The sequence below is a fragment of the Apium graveolens genome, chromosome 7, assembly GCF_009905375.1.
Source record: "Apium graveolens cultivar Ventura chromosome 7, ASM990537v1, whole genome shotgun sequence".
NCBI classification, from domain to species: domain Eukaryota; kingdom Viridiplantae; phylum Streptophyta; class Magnoliopsida; order Apiales; family Apiaceae; genus Apium; species Apium graveolens.
The window spans coordinates 67,689,162-67,703,429 of NC_133653.1; the positions used below are offsets into that span (position 1 = coordinate 67,689,162).

The following is a 14,268-nucleotide window of genomic DNA, read 5'->3' on the forward strand; positions in this document are numbered from 1 at the left end:
AGTCATATAATTTAATTAAGAAAATAAATTAAATCTGCAAAGATTAATTTATTGATTAATTGAATTAATTGATTAATTAATTCTGAATTAATATTAAGAATTTTCTGAATTATAATTGAATTAAAATCAGTTTTAATTCAGCAAAACAATTATTTGAACTGGTATGACAATCAATTGTCATACCGAAAGTCATACCAGTTCATTCAATAGTCGTGCCGAAAGTCATACTAGTTCATTCAATTGTCATACCGAAAGTTCTACTAGAAGGAGGATTGTCTTGCTAGTTCAATCAGATTGTCATGCTAGTAAAATAGATAGTCATACCGATTGTCTTCCTAGTACAAGTGATTGTCATGCCGATTGTCATGCCGATTGTCATACCAGTTCATTTCAGTTCTGTTGATTAAAATTTAAAGACAGAAGCAACAGACAATCATCCAGACATAGAACAGACTTTAACCCACCAAGAACAAAAGAAATGCAGAGCAGAAAACATTTCATCCTTCAACTGCAAATTCAAGATCAACAATTTCTAGTTAGTAAAGTTAAATCCAAACCACTAGAAATCATTCTCTTGTTCTTGTGTAACTATCTAGCGGATCATAATCCCTAGAACTTAATCTCAAATTGCGTTTAGCATTTGAATCTTTTTATTGCAAAAATAGAAAAAGTTCATTTCAAATTTATTCTAGATTTGTGATAATTAATTTGAGATTAATTCCTTGTAATCGATACCGTTGTTGTAACACCTTTTGTTATGGATTAAAACTACTATATATAATTGCTGTATTTAATACTAAGGAACGTGAGCTTCGAGGCTCGATTTGACTGCTCTTGTGTTTCGTGACTCAATCTGCCTTAACAAGATGCCTACGTACCTTGCTGATTGCCAAGGATCAAGTCAAAAAACGTAGTTCTAATTTGTGGGGTGAGGCCCCTTATATAGATGCGGGAGTCCTTGAATTGGACTTGGTATAGGAGGCTTGGTGGATAAGCCTCTGAATTAGGATAGACTTAGGAGTCCTAGGAAGTAGGAAGTTGATTCCTTATCCTTTCAGGTCCCCTTGAGGCTAATCTCTAAGGATTTATATCCTCATCGGGACTCTTTTCAACATCTGATTTCTCCCTTATTAATTAATTACGAAATTAATTAATAATCAGGGCTTTTTGGGCCTCTTTTATTCCACCAGGCCTAATCTGGTCCGTCAGACTTAACCTTTCTGGTCTGAATATTATACATCTTATTATTATTGGGCCTAGCAGCCCATTAATTATAAAATCAGGACTTATTTATCCCTATCATTTGCCCCCCAACTTTTGGGAAACATTGATTAGGTTTCGCAGAAGTTAAATCTATTCGTTCCCTTACAGGGTTTCGTTTTTGCGTAAAGTGTGGAGCGACCTACACATTTACAACGAATCTTCCTTTTATTCAGAAATTATCTTAATTTCCAGGAATTTTTCCTAATTTTCTGGGATTTTCCCTAATTTTCTGGATTTTTCCCTTAATTTCTGGGATTTATCCTTAATTTTCTGGATTTTTCCTTAATTTTCTGAAAATATTACCATTTTTCAGAAATTATTTAAGGAATTTCCTTAATTTTCTGGATTTTTCCTTAATTTTCTGAAAATATTACCATTTTTCAGAAATTATTTAAGGGATTTCCTTAATTTTCTGGATTTTTCCTTAATTTTCTGAAAATATTACCATTTTTCAGAAATTATTTAAGGAATTTCCTTAATTTCTGGATTTTTCCCTAATTTCTGGGATTTATCCTTAATTTTCTGGATTTTTCCTTAATTTTCTGAAAATATTACCATTTTTCAGAAATTATTTAAGGAATTTCCTTAATTTTCTGGATTTTTCCTTAATTTTCTGAAAATATTACCATTTTTCAGAAATTATTTAAGGGATTTCCTTAATTTTCCAGGATTTTTTCTTCTTTTTTTTTTTTTCTCTCCCTTTTTTCTTTTTTTTTTTTTTTTTTTTTTTTTTAATACAATTTTCGACCAGGAATCCATTCGACCAGGATCCTGGTCGAATTAACCTTCAGTATGCCTTGGTCGATTGAATTTCGAGCAGGTTGGGTTCGAGCAAGATTCCTGGTCGAATTTCGGCCAGGATTTTTTCCTATATATATATTTTTTTTTTTTTTTTTTTTTTTTTTTTATTTCGAATAGGATTTTTCGACCAGGAATTTTCGGTTAAGATTTTCGGTCAAGATCCCCATTTTTTGACCGAATTAACCACCATCTCTTGCCTTGGTCGAAGCTATTTCGGGCAGGTACTATTCGACCAGGATTTTACCTTGATTCCTGGTCGACAGTGTCAGGAAATATTCTGGTCGAACCAGTAAAAATTTTTTTTTTTTTTTTTTTTTTTTTTTTCGAATAGGATTTCTTCCCTTTCGGTCAAGATTCTTACTTTCTGACCGAATTAACCTTCCTTCTAAGCCCTGGTCGAAGGATTTTCGAGCAGGAACATTTTGACCAGGATTTTTCTGTGTTTTCTCTTCGAAAGGTTCAAGAATACATATATATTTTTTGTATATCCTTGGATTCTCAATTCTGGGCTAAGACTTGGGCTCATTTTAACTGGGCCTATTCTCTAATTTGGCCTACCCTTTTTCCTGGGCTACAATAGAAAAAACCTTGGCCCATTTTCCTTGGTCCAACTAGTTTTTTGCAATTGGCCCATTGCTTTAACTGGGCTCCCTTCCCACTCTTTTTTCTTAAACATCATTTGGGCCTCAACATGGCTTGATTTTTCTAAAATTAGGCCCTTTTCTGAGATGGGCTTTCATTTTCTAAGCCCAAATTCCAAATCCTTCTAGGGTTTTTCTGGATTCTTCCAGATTCTTCAAAAACTTTAATTTTCCTCTGATTTTTGCTAGAACTTCCTGGATTATTCCAGAACCTTCTAAGTTTTGGGCCCAAATGGGCTTTTTTAAGGCCCATTTTCCTTCTTCCTTGGCTATATAAAGGTGGGGTGAGAGTTTTATTTCTTCACACCTCTCATTTCACCTCTCATTTCATTTTACAACTTCTCCTCATCCCTCCTCCAACTTTCTAGCCTTTCCTTTCTCAAATCCCTCCTTTAGTTTTCCAACCTCTCCTTCAGGCTTTTTCTAGCTTTCTAATCTTTCTAATGGCTGACAAGAATTCTGAGAGGGCGGCCAAAATTGCCTCGGCTTCAAAACGAGGTAAGGATATCGAGATCCGCTCTTCATATATGTCTTTAATTGATATGATTAATACTAGGGGGGATGAATATCCCTCCACTGCACATCTCGACTCTTTTAATCACTGTAATACTTGGCATAACATAGATTTCAATAAACTAAATGCTCGTTATAACGTCCCTCCCCCCTTTAGACTAGTTCCAGTCTCTGGTGGTGACCGTACTTGCCACTGGAGGCCCGATACTCTTTTCATCTACACCGACGCCCTTAACGCTGGGCTTAGGTTCCCTTTCCATCCTTTTATCCCTCATCTTTTGGCTGACTTACAAATCAACCCGTGTCAGCTTCCTCCAAACGCCTGGAGGAATATTCTATGTTTTATGGTTTGTTGTCTTAGGGAGGGCTTTCCTCTTTCGGTAGCCGTTTTTAGGAAAGTCTTCCAATGTTACAATAGTTCTTCTAATATTTGTGGCTGGGTTTATGTCAAACAAAGGCCCAAAAGCAAACATATCTTTAATAGCGCCTCTATTCCTGATAATAATCCAAATTGGAGGAATAGTTTCGTTGGGTTACGTTGGGAGAATGGCGACTGGGGCACGCTCTTTCGATCTTCCTTTGGGAAGGTCAGTGATGGTAGCCTCAAATCCATTCACTTAACTCCTGAAGAAACTATTATTTATAATGGCCTTACTCAGGATGATGGTACGACCACCAGCTGGACTCTCTTAGAGGAGTTTTCCCTAATTCATGTGGGACTATCCTCTGTTTCTCAACAGGGTATTTTTCTTCCCTTCTCAATTTTACTTCATTTCATGCGTTATTAACTTCACTTATTTTGTCCTTTGTTTTGTTTCAGCTGCTAAGGAGATTAACGAGGACAACGTTCCTTTGGTTGAGGAGACAGCTAGGATGAAGAAAGCTCGGCTCGCAGGCCTAGACACCCGGGGAAAGGCGACAGAGCCTATCTTCTTGAGAAAGCACAAGGAGCCTATGGGGGAGGCTTCAACTGAAGGAGCTGAGGGCCATAATGCTCCTATCACTGCTGCTGCCCCTGCTGCTGCTGCTACAGGCGCCTTTCAGCCTCTCTGGGGATTCCGCCGAGGGGATACCGTGGTTGGTTCCACGAAGCATGCTTGGGATTGGTCCTACCATAGCGTGACCCCAAAGGACTTTACTGATGTGGTGGCCACCCCTGACCTTGAGAGGATTAAGCTCATGGGAGCCCAATCTCTGGCTTCGGTATGCCTTCTCTTTTTTAAACTTATTTCTCGTTCTTGTAGCACTTTCTTGCCTTATACTTTGTTAATTGTTTTGTTTCAGTCTAACGCCTACTTTCAAGGCGCTATGAGGCAAGCCGAATCATGGAAGCGGGCTTCTGATAAGGCCGATAATGCCCTCAGGAGGCAGCAGAAGAAGTATGCTACCCTGGAGAAGAAGCTCAAGCGCAAGGAGGAAGAACTCGGAGAGTCTAACGCCGAGCTGGTGGTACTTCGGGCGGAGAAGGATAAAGCTATAGACAATTATCTGGACTCGGAGGAGTTTGCCCAATCCATGAGGATTAGGGATGATTCAGTCTTTCCCGAGTTTTTTAGGACTGGTTGGGACACGGCCCTTGGGACCGTGAACGAGGCTTGTCCTGATATTAACCCGGCGGACTACATCTGCCCTGACGATGAGGCTTTGCTACAGAGGTTTCGTACCCGAGTAGTTGTCTCGGATCATGTTCCTCAGGATCCACTTCTTCCTCCTCCCGAGTCTTTTTCCAGACCTGCTGAGGATGACAGCTCTTCCTCCTCCGAGACAACGGAGACATCTAGCGAGAGCGGAGAAGACGATGATATGGACGCCGAGGGCACCTCAGCTCCTTAGAGCTTTTTCAGCCCTGCGTGGCTTTTTTATTTTCGAGACTTTATTTATCAAACTTTTGTAACATCTATCAGATCTATCTCATTTATCACCTTTTATGCTTTGCATCCATGCATTTGATTTTTATTTGTTAGGCCACAATCATACTTTGAAGAACTTATGAATTTCATAAAATTGTCTGGGATTCGTCCCTTACACAAGTCTTAATAAATTTCGTAATAAAACTAAAACATATAAATCCTAAGCAAGCAAAGCTTCAAGGTGCTTTTCAACCTACTCGCCATCCTGACGAGTGAGAATCGTACTTCGACCATCTTACACGTAGTAAACCTTCAGGTTTTGTGCGTGCCAGGTTCTCGGGACTTCAAAACCATCCATAGTCTCCAGCTTGTAGGTTCCTCTACCCTGAACGCTCTTGACTCTATACGGCCCTTCCCAATTTGGGGCAAGCTTTCCTTTCTGTCCGACACCAGAAGCCTCTATTTTTCTCAAGACTAGGTCACCTTGTTTGAAAAACCTCTCTTTAACCCTTAGGTTGTAGTAGAATGAAGCCTTTTTCTGATATTCTACTATCTTTGCGTGTGCTTTATCTCGTACTTCATCGATTAAATCCAGGGCTAACTTCTGCCCTTCCTCATTTTCTTTTTCATCAAAAGCCTGAATCCTTGGAGAAGAATGTGATATCTCCACGGGAACTACTGCTTCCGCCCCATATGCCAACATGAAAGGAGTTGCATCTGTCGTGACTCTACAGGTAGTCCTATAAGCCCATAATATGGGAAGTATCTCATCTACCCAATTATTTCTCGACTTTTCGATCCTCTTCTTTAGTCCATCCAGGATTATCCGATTTGCTACTTCCGCTTGCCCATTGGCTTGCGGGTGAGCCACAGAGGTGAATCGTAACTCAATTTCATTTTCTTCACAATACTTCTTGAATTCCTCATTGTTGAATTGCGTTCCATTGTCAGTGACGAGGATACGGGGAATTCCATATCGGCACATGATGTTTTCCCACAGGAATTGTGCAACCTGCTTAGTTGTGATTTTGGCCAAAGGTTTGGCTTCGATCCACTTGGTGAAATAATCAATGGCTACAATCAGAAACTTCCTTTGTGCTGTGGCCATAGGAAAAGGCCCTAGAATATCCATCCCCCACATAGCAAAGGGAATAGGTGAGTTGATAGAGGTCAGCATCTCGGGGGGTTGTCTGGCGACTGGTGCATGCTTCTGACAACGATCACACTTCTTTACATATTCTTTGGCATCAGCCATCATTTCTGGCCAATAGAAGCCTAAACGAGTTATCTTATGAGCCAAGGCCCTGCCCCCCAAGTGTTGCCCACAAATGCCTTCATGCACTTCCTCAAGAGCCAAGCGTGCCTCATCCGGCCTGAGACACCTCAAGTAAGGAACCACGAAAGATCTCTTATACAGAATCCCATCTATCAAGGAGTACCTTAGTGCTCGAACAGTTAACTTTCGTGCTTCAGTTGCATCGCTTGGCAACCATCCGGTTTGAATGTGAGCCTTAATGGGATCGATCCATGACGTCCCCAGGCCTATGGGAGCCACAAGCTTAACATCTATGCTTCGCGTCTTTAAAACACGAAAGTATACACTCCCTGAACTTTCTTCTATCTCAGATGAAGCAAACTTTGATAGCGCGTCTGCCTTAACATTTTCTTCCCTTGGAATGTGCTCAACATGACATTCATTAAATTGGGTCATCACAGCCCTTACTAGGCGGACATATTTAGCCATTGTATCATCCCTTGCCTCAAATTCTCCCTTTACTTGGGATATGATCAGCTTTGAGTCTCCACGGACCTTTAAGTTTTTGACTCTAAGTGTCCCAGCTAGACCAAGGCCTGCTATCAGGGCTTCATACTCTGCCTCATTGTTTGTGGTTGGGAAGTCTAGCTTCATGGCATACTCAATTAAGAATCCATCAGGGCTTTGCAAAACCAACCCTGCTCCACTGGAATTTGTTTTTGATGCTCCATCAAAATAGAGAACCCAATATTCTTTCTCCTTGTCCCCATTGTCGACTCCCTTGTCTTGAGGTGTGGTATCTTCCTGCCCCCCGACTTCTTGGTTGGGTATGGTACATTCCACCACGAAGTCAGCTAGTGCCTGGGCTTTTATGGCTATACGTGGCTTATACTTGAGATCGAACTCTCCCAACTCTATTGCCCACTTAATTAGTCTCCCACTTGCCTTGGGACTGTGAATGATATTTCTCAGTGGCTGATTTGTTAGCACTTCAATTTGGTGAGCTTGAAAATAAGGACGCAGCTTTCTTGAAGCCATCACCAAGGCTAAAGCAAATTTCTCAATGGCTGAATAATTCAACTCAGCACCACGCAAAATTTTGCTGACATAGTATACGGGTTTCTGGACTTTCAGTTCCTCCTTAACCAACACCGCGCTCAAGGCGCTTTCTGAAACAGCCAAGTACAAGAATAAAACTTCACCCAGAACTGGCTTGGCCAACAACGGGGCCTGGCCCATATACTTCTTTAACTCTTCAAATGCCTTCTGATTTTCCTCACTCCATACAAAGTCTTTAATGTTCTTTAATGACTTGAAGAATGACAAGCACTTGTCTCCTGACTTGGAGATGAATCGCCCTAGCGCAGCAACCCTTCCTGTGAGTTTCTGAACATCCTTGACAGTTTTTGGGGGTTCCATGTCCAGGATTGCCTTTATTTTATCGGGGTTAGCCTCAATTCCCCTCTTTGAGACCATCAATCCCAAGAATTTTCCAGATCCTACTCCGAAAGCACACTTCGTGGGATTCAACATCATCTTGTGGTACCTCAGGACCTCAAAAGCTTCCCTCAAATGGGTTATATGATCAGTCTTTACTAGACTCTTGACTAGCATGTCATCAACATAGACTTCCATAGTCTTCCCAATAAGATCTTTAAAAATTTTATTCACCAACCTTTGATAGGTGGCTCCTGCATTCTTGAGACCAAACGCCATAACAAGATAACAATAAACACCAAAGTCAGTGATAAATGATACCTTTGGAATGTCATCCTTATGCATTTTGATCTGGTTGTATCCGCTAAATCCATCCATGAAACTCAACATCTCATGTCCAGCGGTGGCATCAATCAAAGTATCAATTCTAGGCAGCGGAAAATAATCTTTGGGACATGCATCATTCAGATCGGTGAAGTCTATACACATCCTCCACTTTCCATTAGCCTTCTTCACCATTACAGGGTTTGCTAACCACTCCGGAAATTGAATCTCCTCAATGAAACCAGCCTCTAAGAGCTTTTCCACTTCCTGCTTTATAGCCTCTTGTCTTTCCGGGGCAAAATTTCTTTTCTTTTGTTTTACTGTCTTCCGGCTTGGATCCACGTTTAACTTGTGGGTAATTAACCCCGGGTCTATGCCTGGCATATCAGCTGCTGACCATGCAAACACATCACTATTTTCTTGCAAAAATTTCACTAACTTCCCTCTAAGGGGCTCCTCTAATGTAGCTCCAATGAAAGTCATCCTCTCAGGATTCTTGGGATCTAAAGGAACCGAATCCAATTCTTCTGCTGGCCTTCCTCTATTCTCATCATTTTCTCGAACATCCATATCTTCAATAGGAAGAACCTGCCCCCCGACTCCATCTGCCCTCAAAGAGGCCACATAACAGCTTCTAGCCATTTTTTGATCTCCCCTCTCTTCTCCAATCCCGTTTCGGGTGGGAAACTTCATGACTGAATGGTAGGAAGAGGGGACTGCCTTGAAGGCATGTATCCCTGTTCTCCCCATGATAGCATTATAAGTTGAACTAGCCTTTACCACCACAAAATCCAGCATCTGCGTTGCTTGCCTTGGCTCCGTACCTATGGTGGTTGGTAATTTAATTATCCCTTCCACAGGACATTCTACTCCAGCAAATCCATATATCGGCATGTCGGTTGGTGTCAACTGGGAGTCGTTATACCCCATCCTTAGAAAGGTGTCGTGGAGCAAGATATCCACAGAAGCACCATTATCCACAAGGACCCTCTTAACCGGGCTATTTCCTATTATCGGCGTTATGACCAGCGGGTCGTCATGGGGAAACTTCACACCCTCTAGGTCGGAATCATCAAAAGCCAATGTTACTTCTGTCCTGGCCCTCTTCGGGGCTTCTCCAACAATATGCATAACCTCTCTAGTATATGCCTTTCTGGAATTTTTGGACAATCCAGCAGCAGTTGGACCTCCAAAGATCGTGTTTATCACAGGCCCTCGAGGTCTCGGCCCTCCATAAATGGTGTTTATAACTGGTCCTCTAGGTTGGGGATTCCGCCCCTGATCATCTTGGTCCCTCCTACGATCTTCAAAGTTCTTCCTTCCATTATTGTTTCTGTCTCCTCCATCTCCAGTATACTTGTTCAGCCTTCCTTTTCGAATCAAAAACTCAATTTCATCTTTCAACTGCCTACACTCATCGGTGTCATGACCAACATCTTTGTGAAACCTGCAATACTTGCCCTTATCTAGCTTGGCGGGATCAGCCTTCAAGGGCTTAGGCCAGCGAATATCTCTGTCTTTCTCAATCTCCATCAAAATCTGACTTCTGGGGGCATTCAGCTTAGCGTATTCAGTGAACTTTTGCCCAGGTCCTCCCTTCTTGGGGGTTGAATCAGGGTTTTGTTCAGTTCTAGGATACTTATCCTTAGCGATGTACTCCAAATCAGTTTTTCGTTTCTTGCCTCCAGTGGGCTCATTACTTACTACGGTCTTCCTCATACTCTCTTCAACCTTGATATACTTCCCTGCCCTCTCTTGGAGCTGCAACATGCTCTCAGGGGGTCGTTTGGCCAAAGACATCTTGAAAAACTCATCCCTAGTTCCTTGTTGCAGCGCTATCATGGCTACCTTATCATCAAGGTCTGGGACTTTTAAAGCCTCCTTTGTAAAACGATTTAGGTAATCTCTTAAGGATTCTTTAGCTCCCTGCACAAGACTCATAAGAGATGCTGAACTTTTCTCATGGACTCTTCCACTGATGAATTGCTTAATAAAAGCCTGACTTAATTCTCTGAACGATCCAATAGAGTTTGGGGGCAGGCGACTGTACCATCTTTGAGCCATACCCGACAGGGTTTGAGGGAAGGCCCGACACTTTATAGCATCATTCACGGGTTGCAGCAGCAGTGCATTAGAGAATGTCCTAACATGATTAGCGGGGTCTCCCGTGCCATCATAGGCTTTGATAGTGGGCATCTTAAATTTTCTTGAGATATGGGCATTCATTATCTCTTCTGTGAAGGGTGGAGTTGGATCATCAGGATCCCCAAGGGGAAGGAGATTGCTTGGATCAGTTCTTGGGACAGCAGCCCTTCTTCTTACCGGACCATCCAGGTCTATGATAGGAGGAGGATTTCTCCCCCTAGGAGGTATGTGGGGTCTGGTGGCTTGGTAAGCCTCCAAATCACGCCTCAGCCTTTGGATTTCAGCCTCATGAGCCCTGATCTTTTCCTGCACTTCTTGGGGATTCGCCCCTGGGGTGCTTTGGGGGCGTTGCCTTCCATCGGCCATTGGCTCTTTTCCAGGACGCCTCCTTCTTGGGGCCACTTCATCATCCGAAGATTCGGAGTCTCTCTCAGTGTATGGACCAGAAAATTCCCGATCCTCAGGGATAGGATCCAAACCTCGTATATAGGGGGGCGACCGCCCTCGTGCTTCGCTTCGCCCAGCATATCCACTTCCTCCAACCTCAGGGTGAAGGGGCATCCCATAAGGGGGGTTAGTAGTAACAATAGTTGAGTATTCATACCCGACGGGTCGAGAATTCACAGGTATATGTATTTGTTGAACTTGAGGATTCGTACCTTGAACAGTCGGGGGAGTTGTCCCTTGTGGCTGAGGATGAGTTGCCCCTGTCTGGGCTTCCCCCTGAGTAGATGCATAAGTTGAATGGGGAGGAACCTCCACGGTTGATGAAATCACCTGGGTTGTCCCTGATGGTGTTCCCTCCTCCAGAGTGCTGGTTGTTCTCCGTGTTCTCGCCATGGTTGTTGTTGCGTAATTTCCCACAGACGGCGCCAAATGTTATGGATTAAAACTACTATATATAATTGCTGTATTTAATACTAAGGAACGTGAGCTTCGAGGCTCGATTTGACTGCTCTTGTGTTTCGTGACTCAATCTGCCTTAACAAGATGCCTACGTACCTTGCTGATTGCCAAGGATCAAGTCAAAAAACGTAGTTCTAATTTGTGGGGTGAGGCCCCTTATATAGATGCGGGAGTCCTTGAATTGGACTTGGTATAGGAGGCTTGGTGGATAAGCCTCTGAATTAGGATAGACTTAGGAGTCCTAGGAAGTAGGAAGTTGATTCCTTATCCTTTCAGGTCCCCTTGAGGCTAATCTCTAAGGATTTATATCCTCATCGGGACTCTTTTCAACATCTGATTTCTCCCTTATTAATTAATTACGAAATTAATTAATAATCAGGGCTTTTTGGGCCTCTTTTATTCCACCAGGCCTAATCTGGTCCGTCAGACTTAACCTTTCTGGTCTGAATATTATACATCTTATTATTATTGGGCCTAGCAGCCCATTAATTATAAAATCAGGACTTATTTATCCCTATCACCTTTCAAGTTTAATAATATTTTATTTAACTTGAATTTTGTTTTAATTTTTATTCCGCACTAAATTCGATTAAACGGTATAGTTTGTATTTAACCCCCCTTCTACAAACACATTGGGACCTAACAAATCTTCCATCCTTTGATATTCTGCTCTTGCCTGCTGCCTTCAACTCTTCTAATCCTCTAATATACTCATCAATGTCATGCTCATACTTTCTCCTCTTTTCAGCTAGCAAAGCTCTATGTTCATCTCTCATCTCCTCTCTGTTAACCACAAACACTGCCAATACTGTTCTCCATGCCTTAGTGGCTGTATCTTTACCATTCATCAAGCTTAGCAACCTTTTCAGTTCAACAATTGAGAGAGAATCCATTAGTCTATTTCCAAGCTATTCAAAGGACCCATCACTGTAGTAGATTCTAACTTCTTTGATGTTAACAACCCAAACTCTGACCATTCTTTCAGCTAGCTGTTGGAAGTAGTCTTCATCTGAATCAACAATATTTAGAGGTTGGAAATCATCTTGATTATATCTGTTCCAGATGGCCTTTTCACCAAATCCATGATCATTGAGAAATTTAGTTATCAGTTGTCTTCTTCTTTGTCTTCTTTGTCTTCTGAATCTTCTCTTGACCTTGGCTTCTTTTGGACCTATTCCAACTGTTTTGAAGTGTGTTTTATGGGGTGGCTTGAATGAAGGTACAGTTTTGAGTCTTTTCAGAGAAGTATGGTTGTGAGTGATTTGAGTTTTGAGGAGAGAGTTTGCAGTGAGCTTGTAGAAATATTTAGACTTAGAGGTTTGAGGTTGAGCAGTTTTTGATGAGGTTGAATGTGAAGGTTTAGCAATTGGTATTTGGATATTTAGGGTTTGGAGGGGTTGTCCGGTATCATTCTTTTGTCTTTGTCTCCTTCCACCCCTTCTTTGAGTCTCAGATCCACTTTTCTTCTCCTTCTCTTTCTCACTATCACTTTTTCCACCAATTGCCTTGCTAGATTGACTTGAGTTTGAGCCAGAAGGGTTTTGACCATCTTTCTTCTGCTCATCATCACCCAAGTCATCTTTGTTGATTTGAGTTTTAGGCAAACTGGCTTCAGGGTTATCAATGTATCTCCTCAGAATCTTGATCATAGCTTCATCTTCACTAGTCTTCAATTTCTTACTTTTCAGCCCAGACTCAAGCACCATTATCAGTCTTCTGTTGGCCATGACACAGTTTTTAGGTACTTGGAAATGTTTCAGTTGCTTGGTTGTAGAGCAGATATAATGCACCCCTTTGCTTGGATGTAGATAGGCTTCTGGGAATGCAGCTTCTTGAGCCTTCTTCAACTCTGCTAGTAGCATTTTCTCTTCATTGGTGATTATCCTGACCTTGTTAATCAAAATATCCACCTCAGATGCTTTTCTAGAAATTAGATAATTGATATTGACTTGCATACATCTTACTACACCAGAATCATTAAGATTGATCATTATCCTTTTCTCCAAAAACTGGTCCTTGACTGGGATCTGCAGCACCCTGATGTAATTGATAGTCTTTTCCAAGGTCTTTTTATAAGTGAAGAAGTTGTTGTTGAGAGAGTTCCATAGTCCAGTGAGAAAATTGTCAAACTCTTGTGTCATTCCTGGACCTTGGGCAGCCATAAGGAGCCTCTCTTGTTCTAGCCTTGTACTTGACTTTTGAGTTTTGATTGTGCTAGCCTTGCATCTATCTCCCCCTTAGTCTTGGTGACAGGCATGAGTAGGGGAGTAGGAATCTCAGGTCTTACAGCTTCAGGCAATGCTGGCAGTGGTATGTTGAGTTTTCCCATAATGGCTCCCAAAGCAACTATATTATGCATTTGTAAATGCTTATCGGACTCCACTAGGGCCTGAATATCATGCTATTGACTCTCAACCAAAGTGGTTAGAGCTCTGACTTGTGAAGATAAATCTGAGTTGGAAGCTTGAAGTGAAAAAATTTGATCTTGAAGTTCTTTTATTTGAGGAGTAGAGGTAGTGGAGACTGTTGTAGCTGAGAAGGACCCAAAGTGTTCATCAACAGCTTTTCTGACACCCTCAATGAGAAGAAATGAAGGCTCATACCTAGAAGTATGTATTTGATTTAGCTTGATCCTGATATCATTTGAATTTGTGATATGAGCTTGAACTTGATCAAACAGGGCCTTGAAAGAACTCTTCATATTTGACACTTCCTTCTCTATGGAGGCCAGATTCATCCTTGACATTTGCTCAGTGAAAGATTGGAATTGATTCTTGATGTCCTTTTGAGAAGGCACAATGTCATCCTTCTTTTCCTTGATCAGCTTCCTGATTTTATCTTCATGTCCAGTCAATTTTACTTCAAGGGCCTTTCCAAAGAGATGGAAAGCCTTGAGTTGAGCTTTGTGCACATCCATGATGGCATCATAGAATTCAGGAGGAGTAAGAGATTTAGCATTGCTTTCATGATAGTTATGTACTCCCTCCTGAATCTAGCCAAAACTTCATCCATTTCTGCCACATGGTCATCAGACAACCAGGCATCTACATTGCCATCCTCTTTAGCCTCATCTACTATCTTCTCCTTCTATTGTTCAACCTCTTCATTGAAGCATAGTATTATAGATTGATAG

The 14,268-nt window shown here is 41.6% G+C and overlaps 1 protein-coding gene across 1 annotated transcript in view; it reads left to right on the plus strand.

Annotated features, from left to right (window-relative positions):
- Window positions 1–3,036: 3,036 nt before the first annotated feature.
- The window catches only part of LOC141673711 (uncharacterized), a 49,965-nt gene continuing 38,733 nt past the window's right edge, over window positions 3,037–14,268 (plus strand). Inside the window, exons 1-3 of the mRNA XM_074480455.1 lie at window positions 3,037–3,959; window positions 4,039–4,421; window positions 4,503–4,585. Of these exons, the coding sequence (XP_074336556.1) occupies window positions 3,149–3,959; window positions 4,039–4,421; window positions 4,503–4,585 (1,277 nt within the window). The 5' untranslated portion in view covers window positions 3,037–3,148. The remainder of the gene's footprint in view (window positions 3,960–4,038; window positions 4,422–4,502; window positions 4,586–14,268) is intronic.